General features: G+C 35.8%; 3 protein-coding genes across 11 annotated transcripts in view; all 3 read right to left on the bottom strand.

Annotated features, from left to right (window-relative positions):
* rassf3 (Ras association domain family member 3) overlaps nt 1–7,920 on the bottom strand; it is a 41,087-nt gene extending 33,167 nt beyond the window's left edge. The window contains exon 1 of one of the 3 annotated variants that reach the window (XM_059510672.1): nt 7,409–7,920. In XM_059510672.1, coding sequence (XP_059366655.1) covers nt 7,409–7,847 — 439 coding nt within the window. In that variant the 5' untranslated portion in view covers nt 7,848–7,920. Of the gene's footprint in view, nt 1–116; nt 249–4,972; nt 5,176–7,408 lie in introns of those variants that run through there. The other 2 variants (XM_059510673.1, XM_059510674.1) reach the window with 2 other exon arrangements.
* Nucleotides 7,921–8,990: 1,070 nt separating this feature from the next.
* Nucleotides 8,991–12,363, bottom strand: LOC132106231 (apoptosis facilitator Bcl-2-like protein 14). 2 transcript variants are annotated; one of them, XM_059511868.1, is made up of 6 exons: nt 12,295–12,363; nt 11,258–11,517; nt 11,072–11,179; nt 10,913–10,971; nt 9,521–9,793; nt 8,991–9,436 (listed from the first exon to the last, which is right to left on the bottom strand). In XM_059511868.1, the coding sequence occupies exons 1-6, from the start codon at nt 12,309–12,311 to the stop codon at nt 9,398–9,400; spliced, it is 756 nt and encodes a 251-aa protein (XP_059367851.1). In that variant the 5' UTR covers nt 12,312–12,363; the 3' UTR covers nt 8,991–9,397. The 2 variants fall into 2 exon arrangements, with proteins under 2 accessions (XP_059367851.1, XP_059367850.1); XM_059511867.1 differs by having other exon boundaries at nt 8,995–9,436; nt 10,913–10,974.
* Nucleotides 12,364–13,295: 932 nt separating this feature from the next.
* dgki (diacylglycerol kinase, iota) overlaps nt 13,296–23,619 on the bottom strand; it is a 40,179-nt gene continuing 29,855 nt past the window's right edge. For 3 of the 6 annotated variants that reach the window (XM_059510668.1, XM_059510667.1, XM_059510666.1), the window contains exons 16-33: nt 22,696–22,751; nt 22,548–22,610; nt 22,369–22,442; nt 20,425–20,536; nt 20,142–20,341; nt 18,904–18,966; nt 17,300–17,400; nt 17,116–17,195; nt 16,869–16,913; nt 15,991–16,060; nt 15,866–15,906; nt 15,657–15,781; nt 15,532–15,557; nt 15,266–15,303; nt 14,970–15,090; nt 14,853–14,889; nt 14,669–14,768; nt 13,296–14,588 (exon numbers count right to left, since the gene is read on the bottom strand). In XM_059510668.1, coding sequence (XP_059366651.1) covers nt 14,472–14,588; nt 14,669–14,768; nt 14,853–14,889; nt 14,970–15,090; nt 15,266–15,303; nt 15,532–15,557; nt 15,657–15,781; nt 15,866–15,906; nt 15,991–16,060; nt 16,869–16,913; nt 17,116–17,195; nt 17,300–17,400; nt 18,904–18,966; nt 20,142–20,341; nt 20,425–20,536; nt 22,369–22,442; nt 22,548–22,610; nt 22,696–22,751 — 1,469 coding nt within the window. In that variant the 3' untranslated portion in view covers nt 13,296–14,471. Of the gene's footprint in view, nt 14,589–14,668; nt 14,769–14,852; nt 14,890–14,969; nt 15,091–15,265; nt 15,304–15,531; nt 15,558–15,656; nt 15,782–15,865; nt 15,907–15,990; nt 16,061–16,868; nt 16,914–17,115; nt 17,196–17,299; nt 17,425–18,903; nt 18,967–20,141; nt 20,342–20,424; nt 20,537–22,368; nt 22,443–22,547; nt 22,611–22,695; nt 22,752–23,619 lie in introns of all 6 variants that reach the window. The other 3 variants (XM_059510671.1, XM_059510670.1, XM_059510669.1) reach the window with 2 other exon arrangements.

Genomic DNA, 23,619 nt, shown 5'->3' with positions numbered 1-23,619 from the left:
AGTCCTCAGCAGTGTTCAGAGAAACATGACGCACATACACTTGTCTGTTCATCCAATGTAGATTACATGAGGCATTTCACATAAGTCCATCATCACCCTTTGCTGTTATGACCTACCTGAAGATTGATGTTTGACTTGCTGGGTAATTTTGCTGTATAGTTTACAGAATGCTGCTCCCATCACACTCAAGCATACGAGTGATGACACTTTCTGTCTCAGACGCTTATCTCACGACATCCCATCAGAAACAAAGCTCAACCTCTGCAGTTCACTTTCAGAACAGAAGGACAAACTCATCTGCCTCTCGCCCATGCAATCTCCACGGAAACTCATTTGTGAGTAACTTTCTCTCTCTCTCTCTCTCTCTCTCTCTCATTGTGCTGAGTCGGGCGATTTGACTGTCAAATGATGAAGCTCAGGTCACATACATGACAGGAAGTGTGGGAAGCACTTTGTGTTGAAATGTGCATTTTATCATCACCTAGATACTGTCACCTTCGCGGTCCAGAAAACACAGGGAGAGAGATCCAAGTGCAGGTATGCTTTTTATTGGGATAATCCAACTCGTAATCAGTCCAGGCAAGGGTCAAAACCAAAATAGCCAATGAACATAAACAGACACAAACACACGGGCAAGAACAAGACTTAGAATAAGACGTGATAACTACAGATTAACGTGAACATTTAAACAAGGACTCCGTGACACAGACTCAGACAGACCGGGTATAAATACACAAAAGGATAATAGGGAAACAGGAGACAGGTGGGGAACAATCAATTAACTCAACAAGGAGGAAGGTGACCAAATAAGGGAACAGGAAGTGGTTATAAGATACACACCATGGGAACAGGAGGACACCTAGTGGAAACCCAGGGAACACAACCCAGACACTGTGACAGATACTTTTACACCCATAACCTTCAGAGTTATTAGACTATTATTGTTCTCAAATTAGTTTACGTTACAACAACTGGTGCCATTCGATGGAAGCCAGTTCTGCCACTTAATAAAAAAATAAAATAATTTTCTCAGAATTGCAATTCTAATTCTCAACTCTACTTTTTTAATACCCAAAAAGTGCACCCATCCGTTCTCCATATGGATCCAGGGGGTTAATAAAGGCCATCTGAAGTGAAGGGATGGATATGTTTAAGAAAAATATGCATATTTAAAACTTTCTAAACCATAACCTCTAGCTTATGCACTAGGCGTACGTTTTGATTTTATAAAGTCTTTAAGAGGCTTGCTTCTCTGCATTTTATATATCCAAATTACAAATAAGATCTTGTTAATATCTTAAATATTTCTGCTAGACATCAGTGCGATTGAATGGAGAGTACATGGTCCCCAATAAACTCACAAACATCTCTCTTACTCTCTTTCTTAGAGTTTAAGAAAGATCTCAGAAATCTCAAACTGTGCTCTCATTAGAAAAGTACACAATCAGAAGCCAGAGATCTCTAACACTTGTTAAGTATGTGAGCTATGTGAGTACACACTGTACTGTATGTCAACACCTATCACTTATCTCATATACATCTTTGTATATTTCACCTTAAGAATTTTAGACATCTAAGACAAAGTTGATGCTTAAATGTAACGTGCCAGAGATGACATTGACTCGAATAAAATATTCCTCTGGGGAACAGGAGGAACGCTGCTCTTTTAAAAGATCAGCAGAGAGCAGAATGACACAGAGGATGAGCAATGATAGGATGTGATGAAAGTGGATCTTTTTTACTGGGGCATGATGGGTAATGATTGCTTAAAGTGCCGTTCTTTGCACAGAGCTCCGGTGTTGACCGTGTAGGAACTGAGCTAATGTATGCCCACACACACACACACACACACACACAATCTGTTCAGGTCTCTGGGGCGGGTGGGAAGTGCAGGCCTGTCTCTTCCTTAATTGCACTTCCTGTAATGAGGGATGGTGCTATCGATCAAAACCTGCCCGAGGAGAAACCTTTACACACACACAGAGTCCCGAATTTAGACTGGTGTGACAGTGCAATATTTGGAGCTCTGTTTCTAAAACTTTGCATGTTGACAGAGAACAAGTCATTCAAGTTCTTAAACTCTTCCCGAACACAAACACATTACTGACAGCTCATATAACACTAACGCATCATTCCCACAGCAGCAGCGTCTCACTTTCTAAATATTTACCACCCTCACACAGAATACTATTAAGCTTCATTTAGGAGTAAAATCATTGCATTTGCTTTCACTTAAACTAGTGAAAGAGAAAAATAACATGCTTGAGCAAGAAAATACTCACAGCATTCAAATCAACATACAAGCCATTCTAAATAATATGTGAGAATAATATAGTCATTATACCACAATGACAATAATTATGACATAATTTGATGCCAGTAGTGGCTTACTACATTAATAAAAATGTATTTTACATTACCATTAAAGTACACTATAGTTTAAAATTTTGGGGGTTGGTAATATATATATATATATATATATATATATATACATAAAATAAGTATAAAATAAATAAGTCTCTTCTGCTCACTAAGGCTGCATTTATTTGATAAAAAATACAGTAAAAAACAAAACAAGTTATGCAACTTATAGTCATTCACAGTTTATGGCTGTATCCCAGTTTGCATACTTTACTATGAAGCAGCTTAAAACATTTGCAAACCCATCCTTCAGACTGAGAAAAATGACATTTATCTATGTCATCTGCTATCGTTTGACATTGCTTGATTTTGACAGTGCTGTCCTCGTCAAATATCTCTCTCATATCAGACTGCATTTATTTGATCACAAATAGAGAAGGAAACATATAATTGTGAATTGTTGTAATTTAAAATAACTATTTTCTATGTGAATATATTATAAAAATTTAATTCCTTCCTGAGCAGCAAAGCTGAGTTTTCATTCTAGAAATGATTTCATTCTGAGAAATCATTATAATATATGCTGCTTAAGAAACATTTCTTATTATAATTGTTGTTTCTTTACTGCCACTTTTGATCAATTTAATGCATCCTTGAAGAATAAAAGTATAAAAAAATTTTTATTAAAAACTTTGGAGCAAGTGTATATTTTTAATAGTAAAGTATGCAAACTGGGATGCAGCCATAAACTGATTGACTCTGACAACCAGGAAGAAGGAACACATGATGTGTAATTAACAAAAAATGCAGCTTCTGACGTCAGATCCAGGAGGTTTTTGACTCTCACTCTCCTTCATTTAACAGATGTGTGTGCTGGACAGGTGGAAGTGCTGTTCTTTCACAATTTATTTTTTTATTTTTTTTACATGTCCTCAAAAAAAACAATGCAAGAAAAACACAAGCAGCTTATGATGGATCATGAAACATTTGTAAAACCTTTTAATGTGTATGATAAAATACGTCCACCAGATTACAAAATGACATTTATCTATGTCGCTAACTAATGCAATTTGACGTTGCTTGTTTTTGACAGTGCTATTTCCTCATCAAATATCTCTCTCATATCAGACTCCGAAAACAATAGAGTCAGTTTGTGGAAACCTGCAAGTGACGACCAAACAAGTAGCCGAGCCTGTCCTTGCTCAGTTGATCACAGATCAGATTTTCTGTCTGCGCTCATGGCAGAGCCACATTCTGTCGTCTCCGTGCCGAGATTAGATCAACACACCGCAGACAGGACACAGACACACACACACAACCATCCTAAACTCACAGCAACACCTGTCTGTGACAAAACATTAAGAAGACGCTCCATTCTTTTGCATGACTTTAGTTAATGGAAGGTAAACCGATGATCTGTTCGGCATGTTATCGTGAACCTCTTCCCACATTGGTGTTGGCTTCAGTGGATGATTTTAGTGCTCGGTGGGAGTCTGTAGCTGTTGGCATTGCGATACTTAGCACTGCATTTGTGCCTGAAAAGCATGAGGTTTACATTACATCACCTGAGACACCACGGCCCCCAGCAACACAACAGACCACACACAGACAAGACCCTCACATAATCACTGTCTAGAGATGATGACTGTTTAGTCAAACCTGTGAGCAACAGGCATCAGTGCTGAACAAAATGAGCACCATGTTAACTTATCCATTAGGATGTGCTGAATAACCGTCCCAGCTCTGTCTTTCATCCTTGATTTTCTCCTTTTTTGAAAAGCAATCTCATACCATAGTAACAGTAACAGCATTGCTCAACATCACAGTTTAGATTCAGTTTAATCCTATATACATTAAACATTGGAAATACATTTGATTTTAAGACTAAATCTTAGTCAAGTCTTAATTAACTAGATTTAAAGTATAAAAAATAAAGAATACAATTATAAATATATCAAAAATATTATTTGGAAAGATGTCTAGTTCTATTACGTGACATTATTACATTTGTAATTACTGCATTGTTATAGTACTGTACTTATTTATTTACTAATTTATTTTAATATGATTTATACTGTATTTATTTATTTGCTAGCTTTGTTTTCATCATTTTAACATCTATTTTAATATACTTTTTACTGCGACTGTTTATTTATTTATTTTCATTTAAAATAAATAAAATAATTCAATAATATAATAAAATAATTTTATTTATTTGAATATATTATTTATTTATTTTATGTTATTTATTATTATTTTTATTAATTTAATGCTTGTTCCCTAAACATTTCCAAAGACCCCCTGTGCACCACAGTTTGAAAACCCCTTCTATATGCAATGAAGACCAGAATAGTTTAAGTTAAGGTTTATAATTTCTACTGGAGAATGACTCCTGACTAATGCCAGTAAGCAGCCCCATTGCAATGACCTAGCAACCATGTGCAATATATAGCATCATGGCAGTGATTTTTGCATATACAACCACTAACAATATGTATAAGAAAATACAAAATTCTAGATTGATTAAATGACACTAATATTAATCCTCATTGTTCCATAGACTTTGTACTGCTGATAAAAACTACAAAACACTAAAGAGATCTGGACCCACCGGATGACTTCCACAGCAGACTAACTTCCAGTCGCCCGGAGCGCCGCATGGCTTTTGGGAAGCGGTAAAGGATTCCAGTAAGTCTTCTCAAAGTTCTTGCAAAGGCTTTCCGGAGACCCATGACCAGAACAACATCGAGCCTCACTTCAACCCTTGAGCATTTACAGACTGAAATATCTTCTCTGCATCACAGTTTCTGCTAACTGCTTGTGGTCTCCTGTCATTGTGTGTGTGTGTTTGTGTGTGTGTGTGTGTGTGTGTGTGTGTGTGTGTGTGTGTGTGTGTTTGTGCAGTTGTTCTCTGGCCCCCTGGGTCCCCTTGTGACTGTGTTAGATGGTTGAGGGGAAGCCCATTGTGATCCGATTGTGCTGTGACAGGACGGTGTGTCTTCTCTAGACACACTGTCACTGCCGTTACACAAACAGACAGATGGACGTTGGGGAGCCGACAGGTGGGTGTCAAATAGCAGCACACAATACAGTCTAACTAAGAGAGCCAAAGGAATGTGACCCACAAAGGTGGGAAAAAGATATCGTTATTTGTTTTGCTTAGGTGTACTGTACATACAGATTATTATTTGCAATGAAGCAAAGAAAAATAAAGAGACGCTACAGTGGAAACCAGCTAATAGGCCGAAAACTCTTTTCACTGCATTAAAAAGTCATTAAGACCATTAGCAAACTCCATCACAACCATTCCTTGTGTTTCAAAAAACACAAGATACTGTACATGAGGAGGAAACTGTCACAGACCATGTTTCATGCACACAATTTATAATATAAAAGCATGTATATTTACATTAATATGCTTCATTGCTTTTGGATATTCCTGTATACTGTACATGCAATCAGCATATTCTGAATAAACATATCTATGAGTGTTCTTTTTACCATTTTTCATAACACTTTTGTTTTTAATATATGCAAATGAACAGTGTATATTACTAAGGGATTTTTATATTTGTTAAGAAATTTGTTATGTGATTTTGTCTATTTTGTTTGTTTACATTTCTGTTTAGCTTTAGTTTATTTTTATTTCTTCTTTATTTTTATTTTATTTGTAGTGCTTTAATTTTATTTTTACATTTCATATATATATATGTGTGTGTGTGTGTGTGTGTGTGTGTGTGTGTGTGTGTGTGTGTGTGTGTGTGTGTGTGTGTGTGTGTGTGTGTGTGTGTGTGTGTGTGTGTGTGATTAAAAACATTAATACAAAATGTATTTTTAATAGTTTTAGTTAACAATAAAATACCACTGTTACATCTCATACAATATAAATATTCTTGCTGTCTTATTTAGATTTAAATTGAAATATGACAGAGTTTGGTAATTAATCATGTGCATGTAAACATGGTCACTGACCCACACCAGTCCACCCACATTACACAAACCTAAACAAATCCAACAACCACTGAACCACTGCAGGCAAACTCAATATCCACCGTAACATCATCAAAACAGACACTACTCTCTCTCTCACATAATACGTGAGGCAGAGTTAATGAACGGTTTCTCTGCCCACATATTCCAGGATCTCTAAGTGGACCCTTAAAATGTACTAATAATGAAATTATAGACTAGATCACATGAAAATTTGATGGCTTTCAGGCTGATCAGCCGAGTCAGTGACTTTCTCGCTATCAATTACCTGATCACTCGAGTCGAGCAGCCAGAAGATTCAGTGAAAGTTACCTTTGTCCAGTTGTTCCATTTGAGTTAACTCTTGTGAATGGACAACTTCTGCACAAAGGCAGTTCTGACACAGAGAGACACTTTGAGGAGAATGAACTGGGGACTTTGGTAACATTCATATGAGTGTCTAATTTAATAAAAAAAAAACAAAGAAATACCCTTGCATTTCACTTCTAGCCAGTATCTAGAAGTATGATCGAGCCTTTTTAGGATGACTAAATTTACAATACAAATTTGGCTGCAGGTCGGAGCAGATAATGCTTTGCATATGCTTTTCAGGAATGGTTTCACTACTGGAAACAATGCAAGGCATTCAGCCAGGAATGATCATGTTAACTGTCACTGCCAGTGACCATTACAGCTACAAATGTTCAGTTTGTGTAAAACCTGAGTCCTGGATTTGATCAAATGAATTATGATTACACTTAGCTATAGGCAATGTCATGTAGAATTATTAGGCATATTTGTGACATAAGTAAATGTGGGTGACCATGGTGCAACACAGTGAATTTTCAAGCCTAAACCAGTCTGTCAGCATGCCTGTAAATGAGTGTGATGTGTGAGGAATCTCAAGAACATGCACAGAGTTTATGATGTGTTTATGAAAAAGTATAATGTTATAATTTCTACTACAGGAACAATATCCAGTGACTTGATGAAGAGCACAATATGCTAATGAATAGACCTTGTCTAGGCTAATCATATAATATGGCCTAGTAATAATATGATAAAAATAAATTCTCACCTGTGCATGTCAAGCCACCTTGAAAGATATACGAGCAGCACACATCGCACCAAGCGTGCGTCGCGTACACACAAAACGTGTGTCCTTCTCCTTTCTCCTCTTTTACGCGCGGGTCTTTGGCCGAAGGTTCAAATATCGTTCTCACATCCGGGGGTTTGAAGCCCCTCTTTCTAGACCGCTGTCCTCCGTTCTCTGCCGCCTTGGGCAGCGCGTCGCTTTGCGCGGGGTTTGGAGAGACTCGCGGTCCCTGGGGAGACAGAGCCCTCCTCACCGCCTTCACCTTGCCGTTGCGCATTCTGGATTTGGCTTTGGGTGAATTCTTCTCCATCGGCTCAGCTTCTTCTACCCGAAAGGTGGGTAATCGGTTGAGCTGAGGCAGGTCTAGCAGTGAGCCGACGGCGCAGTATCGCGGTGGTGAGTACTTCCTGTGATGCATCATGACTGTGTTACCAAATGCGCCCGAGGAAACACAAAAATACCTGTAGATCTGAGAGGCTCGTGGACGTTTGCGATAAGACATTTCTCAGTCTTCATAAGACGGAGGAGTAGCGCTCAAGCCGGTAAGACAGGTGCACACTGCGCGTCTCATGTTTCACCTGAGCGAAGCTGCGCGCACTCGCGCATTCGCGCACACACCCACCGGCTCTGGTTATTAGTTCGAAACAATTACTACAAGCAGGGTTGTTACAACAACAGAAATTGTGTCTCAGATTCATTTTATAGTATGTAGTGGAGTTAGGCAAAAAGGTCTACTTTCTTTTTGACGTCTGTATGAATGAATTGTTAAGAAGAATTAAGTGACTGTAGGAATGGATGTATGCTTGGTAATACATAGTTACATAGTCAGTCACTATGTATGCTGATAATCAAGTTTTCTTTCCCCCCAGAGAGGTGTTGTACATACTGTAGCCTATATATATATATATATATATATATATACACACACACACACACACACACACACACACACACACACACACACACATTAGTGCTGTCAAATGATTAATCACATCCAAAATAAGTTTTCGTTTACATAATATGAGTGTGTACTGTGTATATTTATTATGTATGTATAAATACAAGTGTATGCATGTACAGTATATATTTAAGAAATATATATGTTTATATGTATGCATGTTATTAAAGATTATAATAGTATCTTGATTCTACTAGAAATTATTGTAGATATAAACCAGAAGATTAAGCGATTACCTTTAATTGATAAAATACACTAGATGGCCAAAACTATGCAAACACCCCCTACTAATTAACTTATATAGTAATCAACATTTGAAGTGGATTAAAACCTTTTATCAAAAGTTGTCCTAAAAACTAAAACCAAAATGTGTTCTTGTCTTAGAACTTTTTCGATCCACTTCAAATGTTTACTACTGTATGTCTATTCCAGTCATTTCTGTTTTAGTGAGATTTATGCTGGAACCTGTTAATTAGAAATCAGTTCACATACTTCTATAATACAGTAGTTGTAGAGAAAAAAGAAAGAAAATACAGAAAAAAAATTACTGAACATTTCAGTTATTTTAATGTTATAACGTTAAAGTTCAAGTACATTAAGACTTTTTTTTTTAAACAATCACTGTAACAATCAGTGATAAAGAAAATAAATAACGTTAATTTCAAAACAGAAGTACAGATTTAACAAAAGGCCAAAAATCAATAACATTAATCTCATTCAATTACAAAAATAGTTTACAAGTGGAGCTAAACATGTAAACACATAATGCTGGTTTTCATAGAACATGTATTTTTGGTGCAATGCTTTGAGGCAGTAACCGTAGCACTTTCAATGAGGTATGGTGTACATGTGCTTTGAACTACCTCTTTTTCTCTCATGGATGTTATGAGAGGAACAAAAACAAGCTTTATCCCTGCTGGTTCACTGTAAAAAAATAAATCACTTTTTTCGGGTTAATAAAGTGCCTGTGCACCTGAGAAAGTTTTGTAATGTGTGGAGAGGATCTCTTCTGCTCACTGGACTTCCTCTTTGGATTCATCATCAACTTCTCCCTGTGAAAGGAGAAACATGTTTCTATGTGTTATTAGGCCAGATGTCATTGCTGTGAATAAGCGAGTTTTCACTGAAACACTTACATTGCCTGCATGCATGTTTTTGTTTATCCACGTGGAGTATTTGTCCTGTAGATACTGGGCACCTAAGCCCAGCACTTGGGTCATTGGATGGTAGTGGAGGCCAACAAGCTGACTGGTGGCTTCACAGACCAGAGCCACATTTACTTTCTTGTCTTTCTGCTCTGGAGGCACATCTGGAGAGACACTTCCACAGAAAGCTTCCATCACTTTCTTGAAGAAGCCGTATGTGAGAGAGGACTGCAGCTTCTCATGTAACACCTTGTCTTCCTTAATCTGCAGCAAAAACGTCCCGCAATTAATAAATAAAGAAGGCAGTAAGAGTGAAATATGGCATTAGTTTGAAATCATTTGGTGTAACGGGAGGCAACACTTCAAACCTGGCTAAGCATTTGTCTCTAGCTCATCCTGACTTATTCAAGGAGTTCAGAGATCAACTGATTTAATTTAGACTTTTATTCACAACACTGATCAGCGCACATTGCCTACTTATAAGATACGGTAAACACGAAAGCTCAAATGTGCTTGCATGACACGCTGGAACCAATGAAGGAAGTTAAGGTCTCATAATTTAAGAATAAAGAGATTAGTAATATAAATTTTACTATTAGTGATACTAAAATAAATGGCATATTACTATTACTGCCGCTGTGGCAACCCCTAGAGGAATCAGCATAGAGAGAGAGAGTAATAGTACTAATATGAATATCACTAATATTAATGTTAGAATAACACTTTACAAATAAGCTGCATTTGTAAACATTCATTAAGTAACCTGACCTAACAGTATTATAACATTTATTAATCTAGATGAATCAGTAATTATTATTTAAATATGCTAATACTAGTTTAGCATGTTAACATTACTTTATGGAATGTCTTAAACCTACTGTATGTTCCCTGGCTTGGCTGTAGTTTTTTTTTGTGAGGGTGTCATTTTTATACTTTTGGCTTGTACATTTGGTGCAGCAGAGTTTCAAGCAGTGCTTTTTTTTTTTTTTTTTTTTTAAATAAAACTGTTTCAATTCATTTAACTTTTGAGGGTGGTTATTGGTCACCTGTGGTATTTATTTAGTATCGATACCAAGGTATTAGATTCTGGTATCGTACCGAAGCCAAAATTGTGGTATCGAGCCATCCCTATTACAAACACTATAAAAAGTTATATTGTGCAGTTTCAAATTACATTTACATTTTTTTCTGTTAATGTGGTCTCAGACTTTTGGATTCAAAGGTTCATTCTTGTCAAAAAGGGAATGAAAAGCAGATAGTACTTTAAAACAGGCACGATGGACATTTTACAGTGCAGGTAATTATGCTTGCAGAGACACCTGGTGGTCAGTGTTTACATCTCAGCTTAAATGACATTATGAGCACTCATTTGATTTTACTGACCTTTCTGTCCAGTTTATCGCCATGTTCTCTGAGGAGCTCCACCAGCTTTTCCACAACATCTGCTGAGAGAACATACACGTGAAGTTTAGTTTGCACTGTTCTCTCATAAAGCAACCCAGAAATCTTCAGAAATCAAAAGAGAAGACAGCTCAATCTCACCATCAGAGTCTGGTTCTATGTCAGATGGAGTAAAGTGCACCGAGTCTGATATCTCGGTCAGTGCACTGACCATGTTCTCCATCTCATCCACTTCCCCATCATCTGAACCTGAAGGAAGCAAACCAGATTTAAAAAAAATACTTTAAGCGGCCACACATTCAGATCAATATAATATTTCAAACTCACGCGCTAGTGTCGCTGGCTGCTTTAAGTTTGCTGGTTCATCTTTCTGTGGTTTAATACACTTTAAGAGGAAAGCCAGTCTCCTGTGTCTTTTATTTTTCTTTGGTTTGCTGTGATCTTCAGCCGGCTGTGGTGAAGACGGGACGTCCTGCTTCAGGAGGGTGTCAGCGGGTCGTCTCTTACGAGTGTATGCCATGAGGAGTTTGAACTCCAGACTGTCGGACGCAGACGTCTGGACATCACCGTTACTGTGCTGCTGATCCCTGCTCAGATATGAAATACACGTCACCAAACCATAATACATATTTGTAAAGTTTATTTATATTAGATTTTATTATTTATGTTTTAACAGCTTAAGAATGTTAGAAATAATGAACAACAAATGTTTTAACAATAAATACGTTTAATTTAAACCGTGCTAGATTTGTTAAGCTTAATCTAACTATGTTCCATTTTACTTTAAATTTAAAATATTAAAATATTAACCGTGGTTTTGCATAAGAGATACATCATTGCAACATTTTAAAATTCTTCTTCTTATATTAATTATATATTTTATATCTCCTCCGGACAGTATTTAGTGCGTTAATGAACTAGCGATATGTCTCTAATTTAAGCGTATTTAACCCTGAATATTCTTTGACCTTACATTTGTTCTAACAGAATAAGTTTGCCTTTATTTTACAAGGAAGTGATTTAATCCGGACGTTTATTTATTGATGCGTTTGTGTTGATGAGTTAATGTGTCTGGGCATGTTCACCAACGCTCACTACAGTAAACTCCAGACGTTTATTTCATGTTTTCTTCAGTCTCAGACATTTCCGTAAGTTTAGACACAAATCACAAGCATGACTTGATGTTTTGGAAACTCTAGACATATTTTTGTAACTTACGTATAAACACGAAATCACGGAAGTGTTAACCAGAAACAACCAGAAACCAAATACAAGAGTATGATATAGTTATTTTTTAAAATTGTCTCTTGGTTAATATATATGTATAAATACCGTACATATATAATGAAAGTTGACCCACTTACATGACTACGTGATCCATGTCCGATGTTATCCCAGACTCGGAGTACAGTGAAGGTTCGAGGTCAGGTTTTATGCGCCTGTGGGCGGAGCCAAGATGAGACGTCACACATATTTTAGCATTACACTCGGTGACTGACTCAGAGCTAGTGAAAGGAAGTTCGGCTCTTTTCAGAGAGCCGACTCTTTTGGCTCAGCTCCCAAAGAAGAGCCGGCTCTTTCGACTCCTGAATGGCTCTTACTTTAAGATTTTATGTAGGGCTTTGTTTTACCATAACTTTGCAAAAATTAATGGTTTGTGTGTTGAAAACCCTTTCATGTGCAGTGTTTTTAGGAGAATCCTTATAATTGCCTAATTTTGTGCATTTATTTTGTTACAAAACCATTCCTTTGTTTAATATTTTAATCAAACATTTTATTGCACAAATTAACAACAAAACCGCAAATAAATCCACAGAACTAGAACCAAACTCAAGCAAACAGTATTAATGTCCTCAGTGAAGACTGGTATTCAAAAAAATCAGATGCCTCAGCTTTGAAGGACTGATCATATTTCTTTTTTCTGTGATTATCTGCCCTGTTTTTGAGAAGATTCTCTCTGAAGGAACCGATGTTGCCACAATACAGTCTCCCCTCCATTAACGTTGTTACGTCTCGTTAACTTGCCGTGGAGTGCCGCTTCACTTCATCCCCTCTCTGTTTTTACATAATGTTATGATCCCATATACTCACATCTGATTGGCCGCGTTGCGATTGCTGACCAATCAAAATAAAGTTCTGCCTTGAGGTAAGCAGCCAAAGGAAAAAAAACTGGGAGCCGGCTCACTCGATGCGAGCCGGCTCTTCTGATTCACTACAAAGCATCGGCTCTTAGAGCCGCATCTTTTACGCATGACCCATCACTACTCAGAGCGAGTCAGACAAATTATTAGGAACTGCACGTTTCCTCTCTTAACGGTAATTTTAGGTTGATTATGACTATACAGAAAATACTCAACAGTGGTGCTTTCCATCCAACTGCCCTTTAATGAGAAACATTGCCAGTTTTGAGATCGTATAACATGATATTTTTGTCACATCTCCACATAGGCTATCATGTCTACTCACTCATACACACCTAAAATAGATATTTAGAAAAAATACAAATAAAAAAAACTCTAAAACATTCAAGTAGTTTCGTCTTTTAAAAGATAAAAATAAAAAATACAACCAGTGAACAATTTCATATTTTTCATAAAAAAAAGAAAGCCATTTCATTACATAATCACTGAGGGGTAGAAACATCCAGAGAGGTAAAACAATTTCCATGCACAATAATGCTTTAAAATGATACAGTATTCTATGTAAAAGAATCTCACAAAGGCTCAGCATGATCTGTTTTCATGCAGACACATCTCTGGGAATTTTCCAGCATGAGTCATATAACATTGACTAAACATATGTTCAAAATACCACACTGAACTCTCGACATCATTCATTAGGTCGAGTCATTCTTCGAGCAAACCACAACCTTAGCATTTCAGAATGCTAAGCTGCCAATGAATGAAAAAAAAAACACACATCAGGTTCCTTTACTTGTCTTGAAACATTAATGTAATGTAATATTAAATAGATAAATGCAAAAATGTCATCATTTCATATTGCATTGAATATGGCTCAGATCTTGTCTCGTCGTCAGAACATAATTTCACAATCACGCCACTGTAACGGCACACAAACGTTTGAGTTTAAAATCTATGCGATGATTCGGTCCAATCGTAAAAAGTCTGGAAGAAGATCCTCCTTGAACTCTCTTCAGTTCATGTTCTTCCTCACTGTGTGTCTTTGGCACACAATATTGATGCATGACAGCTTCCATCTCTGGCATGTTTAAATGTCTTTTGTCTCTAAAACTAACCTGCGGTGCAACAAAACCTAATCCATCTTTGAATAAATAGTTATAATAAATAAAAGCAATAAATAAATGCTAAAACCCCACAGCGACATCAGTGGAAAAAAAACAGCTAGACACGATCCCGAGGACTCTCTCAGCCCGAGGTGCTCTCTAAACACCTCGCTCTCCGTCTGTGTTCTCTCACGCTCTCTCGTTCTTTCTCTGCGAGTGCGAGCGGCCACTCGGAGGAGCGCTGATAGCCACTTTCTGTGGGTAAATATCTTTCCGACTCTATTCGCGTGAGCCCGTTCATACAGCCGTCTCCAGATCCTCGTGCGCCTCCGGCTCCTCCACCGGCTGGCTCTCAATAAGCGACACCAGCTCCGAGTTCCCGGCGTCCAGGGCACAATCCTTAGGGGTTTTTCCCTGAAGAGGACAATGTGACAGTCTCTGCCGAGTCTCACATCACGTGTCAAAACAAAGAGGAAACACAAATAGATTCTCACCAGGAAGTTAGTTTTGCTGAGGGAAGCCCCGGCCTCCAGCAGACGTCTGCACACCTCCACATGCTGCTGGGCCGCTGCTTTGTGCAATGCGGTGTCGCCTCTGAAAAAAAGGAAATGAAGGCAAATGAAATGCCAGTTCACACCATTAACATGCAACTCATCAGATAAACCTGCAGCTACGTACGTGTCTCTGTCAGTTAAATCCAGCATCAGCTTTGACCCTAAAAAAAAAACAGAATTCAGAAATTCAGAACTCAAGCACATGATTGTGTGTGTGTGTATGAGCTTTTTTCTCACTCACCGTGCTCCAGAATAAAACTCACGATGTCCATGTGGCCGTGTTGGGCGGCCAGGTGCAGAGCAGTGCACCCCTGGGAGTCCCGCACCAGAAGACTGACCCCACCGGTGCAGCACCCTGACACCTGTGACTCACACAACAGATCATGAGTCCAGATGAGTGACAGAATGAGTCACATGGCTGACTTTTAATCAGAAAAACAAACAAGTTGCACAAGTGCCTGTGTGCCTCCCTGCTGAGTCACTTCTCAAAAACACTTCCACTTTCAAATTCAAACAAGGAGATGCAAACAATCTTACCGTGCCTACATCTCCTTTAACAGCAGCTGACAGGAGAGCTGGAAAGTGGTTGAGATTTTGTCAAAACAATGAATAGCAATCATACATGAGGTATCTTAAGAAATGCATGTGGGAATTTCTGCTGCCGATGATTTTGGTTTATCACATGACCTCTGACAAAAAACATCAACTTCTAAAGAAAACCTGCTCCATTTCTTAAGTCAAGACCTGTTTCCTATCTCTTCACCACTTCACTTCAGAGAAATATGCGTTTGTTTGTACTTTACCTTGTTCGTCTGAGGTCAAGGCAACCCTGTAATAAGGAAACCAGAGTAAAATAAAAGGTCAGCTTTGTAGCCAGGTATAAACCTGTCAGGCATGAACAGAAAGACAAGGTATTGATGAGTCTCACCCGGAACTGGGCTCCACCACCACGTCTGGCATCCCTGGGACCCGGACCTGGCTCACCGCTGGGGCCTCGTGGTCCAGGATGAAAACCTCATCCTGGCATATCTCGGTCACATAGTGCAGGTGCTCCTGTTTGCACACACAAGTACACATTATGCAGCTTCCTGTAAGCTTATACATTTTTTTATAAGGCATATTGTATGGTTATAATACCTGTGCCTTATCTATGCGGTAAAACCGGTCCGCTGATGTAGCTGGAAACAGAATAAACATGACAGCGGTAAGCATTTACTGACACAGAGAAGTTCTCGTCTTCCAGTACAGATGAAGTGACTCACAGTCTAGGAAGCTCCAGTTTGGTGAAAGTCTGTGTGCAGAGCTGGGTTGCGGCAGACCTGCGCTCTCATCCTGACAAACAATTCAGAGCCACATTTACTGTCAGTTCTACTTCAGTTCCTCCACTGAGGTGCATTTGAATACAAAAAAGTACAAATGAATTCGAATAAAATTAAATCGTCATAACTACTCTTTGTGTTGTTTTCATGGAATACATACACATTTTATTTTCAAAATGAATCACCCATAAACATATGGGGCATCATTTATTTATAAATCACTATATTTAATAAATTAACTTCATTTAACACTATGCTATAATTTACTCAAAATATTACATAATTACTAGATTCAAATTTGAATGTGAATACAATTTTAGTTGGCACAAAATTACCAGATTTAAATTCTGATATGAATATTTTCTTCTTTTTTTATTATCTTATTATTACAAAATTATTTAAAAACAATTTTATTAAGTAATTAATTTTATTATCATTACACGATTAATAAGGTATAAATTCTGGTGTAAATATTTGATCTCTTTATATTTATTATGCTATCATTACAAAATTGAAAGATTTAAATACTGATGTGAATATTTTAAATATGTATTTTATTAAGTTATCATTACACAATTCATAGATTTAAATTGTAATGTGAATATTCATTTGTATTATTTATTTGAACATGCTGTGGTTCTTAACATATATTTTGATGCCGGTAATAATTATTTTGATAGTCCTGAACATATATATGAGAATATTAAGGTATAATTATTTTTATGAATAATTAATTAATCTCTTTTCTGTATTAATCGATTCCAATTCCTGTCATTCTGACTCAGCATCTTGTGTTTTGAATTGAGCTGTCAGGTCTTTACCTGGTAGTGCACTCTGTGACCAGTAGAGGGCGCCTGATGTAAATCCTGTCAACATCAGACACAAATGTGTGAGAGCATGAGTTAAACATGATGGAGACAAAGCTGTGGTTAGATTTGAGGTTAAATGTTGAACCTGAAATAACTCAACACTGCAGGATGACAAACTAAATTGAGTCGTGTTCAGTAATCGTATTGATTCAGTGCTCAATGAAATCAGTCTGACAGGAGCATCATGGGAAGTGCTCACCTCCTGCAGTCTGTCAATGTACAGGCGACAGGTTTCCAGGTCACAGTCTCCTCTCACCACCACGATGCCAACAGGAGTCGCTGAACACACACACACACACAGTCACATCACACTCACCTGTCCTAGAGCAGCACTGTATAATAACAAGTGAACTGAATTGTGGGAAGGTTTCTGACTGACTTACAGATGTCACGCAGACGCTCCTTGTCGAACTGCATGCTCTCGTACTCCTGCAGGCCGATGCGGTTCACACGCAGACGCAGACGCTCAGGGACGGCATGAGGGCTACGATACGACAACAAATGAGAACTGATGCCACATTAATGAAACATCTAATCAACAAAGGTGGAGGTGGAACAGACATGCTCTGCGTTTTATCTTCTGCTTGCTGATAATGCCCACAGGAACTACATGACAACACTTTATGACTGTACTGATTCATAATGAATAACCATGAAAACAATATTAATCTCAGACGATGAGGAGCTTGTGAAAAAGAGTGAAAATGAGCTTCACAAAGGGAGAGGTGAAGATCAGGAAGGACTTAAGTCATTGTTATGTCGTCATGTTGGAAAGACACACAGCAATGGGTTTCTCTCAGAAACTTTTAATAACTCATTAAAGCAGTAACTTGCATGCACTGCATTCTCTGGAACAACTCCATTACACTTCTTCTCTCTTATACACCCTCTGAGTAAGAAACTAGCGTGCCATCTAGTGAGGCATTCATGTAAGGACATCACAGTCATTAATGCATTAAAATGCTTTTCGTGTTCATTTGGTCTGTTTAGACCAAATCTGTCATCCTTATCCAAGTCAACATGATTGAACCTTAAAAGAATAGTTGCAAAGTCAAATTGATCATTATTTACTCAAATTTCTGGAGCCTTTAATAGATTAACCGATATTAATTTACTGTGTTTATTATCTGAAATAATTTAGAAAGGCATTCAAAATGCTTAAATAGCTATTTGGTTAATGATTAGCATTATTATTACACCTGTGCAGTCCAACACTGCTGGTACAGACAAAAATTAATTAATTAATTAATATAAATTAATACATAATGATAATAATAATAAAACAACTATTTTAATATTCTATTTTATTGAAAACATTTACATGATTTTTAAATAAAAAATAATTAATATCATTATTACTTAATTTAAAATATTTTTAATATAAAAATATAAAAAAAACATGAAAAAATATTTAAAGTATTACAGTCTAAATAAATAATATATTTATAAGAAAGAATACAAATATTACAATTATATATAAAGTATTATTATAAAATGTAAATATAATAAATCCTAATTGCATATCAACAATAATAATCATTGTAAAAATATCATTTTAAGTGTAAATTATATATAAATTTATGATATATATTTTAATTATATTATAAATACATTAATAATATTACATATTACTTTCTATTATATATACATATGTTATTATATACTCATTCAATATATTTTATTATATATAATTTAATTATACAATCATTTATATATAATTAACAATTTAAGGAGATTTATATTACATTTATATTATTTTAATTCTGATTATAAATACAAACCCTTTATTTGACTGATCTGTGTATAATAAGACCAGAAAGCTGTATTTAGTCTATAAACAGGGTCTTTTTCAACTTCATGTTGACTTGAAGATGCGCTATGAGCTGAGTGTAAAACACAAAACACTCATGAGTGAGTGGCCTCGACTCACACAGATACACACATGCCTCTGTGTGTGTGTGTGTGTGCTGCGAGATAGCGTACTTACACAGAGAAGGAGTCGGGGGGAGCAGAGAGGCGGCGCAGGTCGGCTGCGCACACTTTCTGAATGCTGCGTCAGCGCAGCCACACAGGAACACAGGCAGCACAGCCAAGCCAGTCAGCACAGAGACAGAGAGAGACGGGACCGAGGTGACAGACAGACAGACACACGAAGAGACGCCGGTGATTAAGGTGGAGAAGAGAGATGGAGACAAAGAAAGAAAACCCCACTGAGAGCAGCACAGAGAGCAGAACCAGCAGACGTGGATTAGTGCTGTTACTACGAACACACACACAGTGTTAGACTGTTAGTGACACACTCTCGTCCAGACGCTCACATCTGTGTGTGTGTGTGTGTGTGTGTGTGTGTGTGTGTGTGTGTTTGAGGAGAACGCTCTAAAACAACCCTCGTTCTGAGAGATTAGCTGGAGGTGATGTGATATAATGTGTAACTTATATAAACATTTTATTTATACACTAATGTACACTTCTAAAATTTAAGTTTTTGTTTCCACAAAAAAAAAAAAAAATCAGAAAAAAGTATTACGCTTTCCACAAAAATATTAAGCAGCACAATGGTTTTCAACATAATAATAATTATAATAATAATGATAAATGTTTCCTGAGCAGCAGATCAGAATATCAGAATGATTTCTGAAGATCATGTGACACTGAAGACTGAAGTAATGATGCTGAAAATTCAGCTTTGATCACAGAAATAAATTTCATTTTAAATTATATTCAAATAGAAGACAATTATTTGAAACTTTAATAATATATTTTACAAAACTGTATATTTTTATTGTATTTTTTTTATTAATTATATATATATATGTTGTGTTAAATAAGAAAATATCTTACCAACCCCCAAACCTTTATTTATTTATATACAGTAGTGTATTATTATTGTATATTGTATTTTTTATATTATTTATTTATGTTAAATCAAAAAGTGGTTAGCTGCTGGGGGAGCTTTTTTGTGACAAGAAAACCATAAAAACATAAATAATATAACTCGCTCTCTCCCTCTCTCTACATAAAAATATAATAATATTCCATTTTGACCTTGTAATGTAATGACAAGAATAGTTCAGGTTGCCAAATATCATGTAGTAAAACAACAAAAACACATGTTTTTCTAATCTCAAAAAATGAATTTTTCAAATAACAATCTATGAAACAAACAGAAAAAGGCAGCTTAAAGAGCTTGTGTAAGAGGCGGTGTCTTGCAGCAGAGGCACTCACTCGTTGAGCAGCGGCACAGACGTGCGTCTCTTGCTCTTCTGCAGCATGTTGGCCTGATTCCTCAGAGATACTCGGAGGGTGGAGGCTGCGAGGCGGCAGGGCTCTCCATCCACCTGCACCGGCAGAGTCTTGAAGGTGGTGAGGACCACCTCTCTGCACTGATGCAGCCGCTCGCCGTGACCGCCCACCTGCAGCGCCGCCTTAAGGTGAAGACGGGAAACACATGTGAGTCATGAGCCTTACACTTCTTTCTCTGACTCACAGAAAGAGCCGAAGCGCTCACCAGCGAGGCCATGGTGAAGCCGATCACCTCGATGCAGCCGTCGTCGTGCCTCTGAGGCTCGAAATCTCTGTGGTCGCCCGTGTTGCCCCACGGCATGGTGCCTGCACAGTACCTACAGACGGCAGGTTAACAGGGGAATGAAGACAGACGTGTACAACTTTACTGAGCTGAACGAATCCTTCAGGTGAAAACCCACAGACAGTCAGGAAATATGCCATTTGAGTCCTCATGCCTTACTACTGATATAATTATCAGATGACTGAACTATTTGAGCTTATTTGAGAGATTCAACTCAAGCTTTAACTATAAAGTTTTATTTTTAGTTTGCATGACCCTTTTCATCACTATTATATTTCAAATGGTTAATTAAAGCAAAAGATTAAAAAAAATGAATACATAGATAAATACAATTCTCTATTAAAAAAAAAAAAAAAATTTATACATATATATATATATGTGTGTGTGTATACATGTATATATATAAAAATGAATGTTTTTTTATGTATTTTTTTATTCAGTTTGCATGACGCTGTTCATTGCCATTATATTTTAATGTTACAATAAAGTGGGAAAAATATCTAATTCTGCTCAATAAAAAAAAAACTAATTATTAATAAAAAACTATTTTTTTATGTTTTTTTTTATCCAGTTTGCTTTATCTTATTCATTATTTGTATATTTCAAAGGATTAAAAATATTGAAAAATGCAATTCTGTTCACTTAAATAAATATATAAACAAATATTTTCATAATTACGTTTAATTAAATAATTAAATGGAATTCCATTTAATAATAATAAAAAAATAATAATAAATCTAAATCTAAGTTTCTGAGAAAATGCAGAATGGGTTTTTTTCACATCCAGCCCTATTATTCTGTGACATTTCCCTTCTTATATAGTTTAAACTTTGGTTTGATCTTTCTGAAATCATATTTGAGGAAATGACATCACATAAGTCAGAAGCTTCTCTTACAATCTTCATCAGCACTTTATTATAGCCACACTTATTATAACTCACCTTTTCAATCTCAATGTTTGAACACTTTTATCAGTAAAAGTTTTTTTCTTGGCACTAAGTATAATAATGTGTTTACTAAAGTCATTATTAGCGTTATAATTATTTGTTTTGTACTGACCTTCAACCCAAATACATTTCTAATGTACCAGGCTTGACAGAAAAACATGTTTTCAAAGAGAACTGTCAGATTTTTTTATTTGTATACTTAAAGCACAGAATATATCTGTGCAATCGAATGTTCAAATGTATTGTCTGTGTAATGCATTTAAAGGCAAACTTCATCTAAATGATCATTTTGCTATCCTCATTAACATATTCATCACATCCATCCATTTCAAGAAATATAATTATATTTTTAAAATCGCAATATTTATATATTTTTAATTATATAGATTTGTCTTGTATATTTCTTTTTAAATATGAATATGTGTTTAAAAAGACTATACATTTTAATATATCTAAACATTTAAAATATCTATATATGAATAGATGAATTATAAAAAATATTTAGACAAATATATTTTAACATGTTATAAAAAATATTAAGATTCTATGAAAATTTTAAACAAAAAACAATATAAAAAAATGTGTTTAAAATATTTATAAATATTTACGAATAATATTTAATATTAAAAAAATTATATTTGATATATACTGTATTTTGAATATCCGTATATGTAAATATCCAAATATATTTACATAATATATTACATATACTTACATATAAATATATTTACATAAAAAAAAAAAAAAAAAAAAAAAAAATATATATATATATATATATATATTTTTTTTTTTTTTTTTTTTTTTTTTTTTGACTGATTTAATACCAACAGAGAGATATAACCAGAGTTCATGATAAAAAAATAAATTAATTAAAAAAAAAAAAACTTTTCCTGAGACCGAGTCTTTTTTCTGCACACACCTAGGAATATTCAAGAAGACGATGCACTGAAACTTCAGCTCCTGGATCTTGGGTGTGAGATCCGTACCATCACACTGCCAATAAAGAAGGAAAATAAATTACACAGAAGAAGATCAGGTGAAGAATGGTAAAGTTAGCATGAGCGGACAGAAACAGCCAGAGCAGAGTTTGATACTCACCACCACCCTGACGTGCTTGGACAGATCCCTCGAGCTCCGCTGGAGGAAGTCAGAGAAAGCCGCCTGAGGGGACACAAGTACGAGTTACACAAAACACACTGAAACACACACTTGCTCAGTCTGTCAGACAGACAGGAACACAGCTTACCCCTGCATAGAACATCTTGTTACGGAAGCGACTGTTGAATTTCTCGGGATTGGCTTCTGTGAAGGAACACCACGACAAATGATTATGACTCAGAGAAAGAGAAACAATGGATACATAAAGATATTTTATTAAAGACGTAATTTATTTAATGTCAAATCATAGAAAACGTTCAATGTGCCACATCTCAATATGCACTAAATTTCATGGTTCATGATGTCATATCCCTTGGAGTATAATGATTAACATAGCCCCGCCCACATTTACATTACAGTATTCAGAAAAAGTCTGATGAACGATAATGTGAACTGAACTTGAACTCATAAATATATTTTACATAAAAAAATAGCATCCTTATAAAAATGTAAAGACAAGATTAAATTTTTTTAAGAATATTTAGTTTTTCTTTTTAAATATTAAGGCAGATGTCATTTTGTTTAAAATATTACGTTTATATAAGAATATTTTTTTTATTAAAATATTAGTGCATTAAGACTATCATGTTATAAAAAATATTACTGTATTTAAAAAAAAAAAATTACCACATATTTTTACATAATATTAAGATGTATTTTAAAAAATATAATTACTAAAATATGAAAGCATTAAGACTAAATTATTAAGACTTTTTTAACATTTATGTGTTTCATAAAAAATATGAAGTTGTTATATCTCTTAAAATATAAAGACATTCTTTTAAACATTAAGATTTTTTAATTTTTATTTCTTTATATTTACTAAAATCTGATGGCATTCCAACTAAAATATTAATACTTTCATTTAGATGTGGATGTATCTATTTTTTATTTATATCTAAAATACATACACATTTTAAATAATATATTTGAAGAATATCAACACTATTAAAAGGCTGAAGAATGTGTTCAGGGCATTAAAACCGTCACTGTCAGGTATTAAACGCCTCAT

Source organism: Carassius carassius, chromosome 26 (genome assembly GCF_963082965.1).
Source record: "Carassius carassius chromosome 26, fCarCar2.1, whole genome shotgun sequence".
Lineage (NCBI taxonomy): Eukaryota > Metazoa > Chordata > Actinopteri > Cypriniformes > Cyprinidae > Carassius > Carassius carassius.
This window is presented reverse-complemented; position numbering and strand designations above follow the sequence as displayed.

Bases quoted from the DNA above. Each gene is read 5' to 3' on its own strand.
- LOC132106231 (XM_059511867.1), bottom strand. The intron at 10,975-11,071 runs GTGAGATTGAGC...ATGTTCTCTCAG, and splicing joins CATAGAACCAGACTCTGATG to CAGATGTTGTGGAAAAGCTG. The intron at 9,794-10,912 runs GTCAGTAAAATC...TTTTTGCTGCAG, and splicing joins GCGATAAACTGGACAGAAAG to ATTAAGGAAGACAAGGTGTT.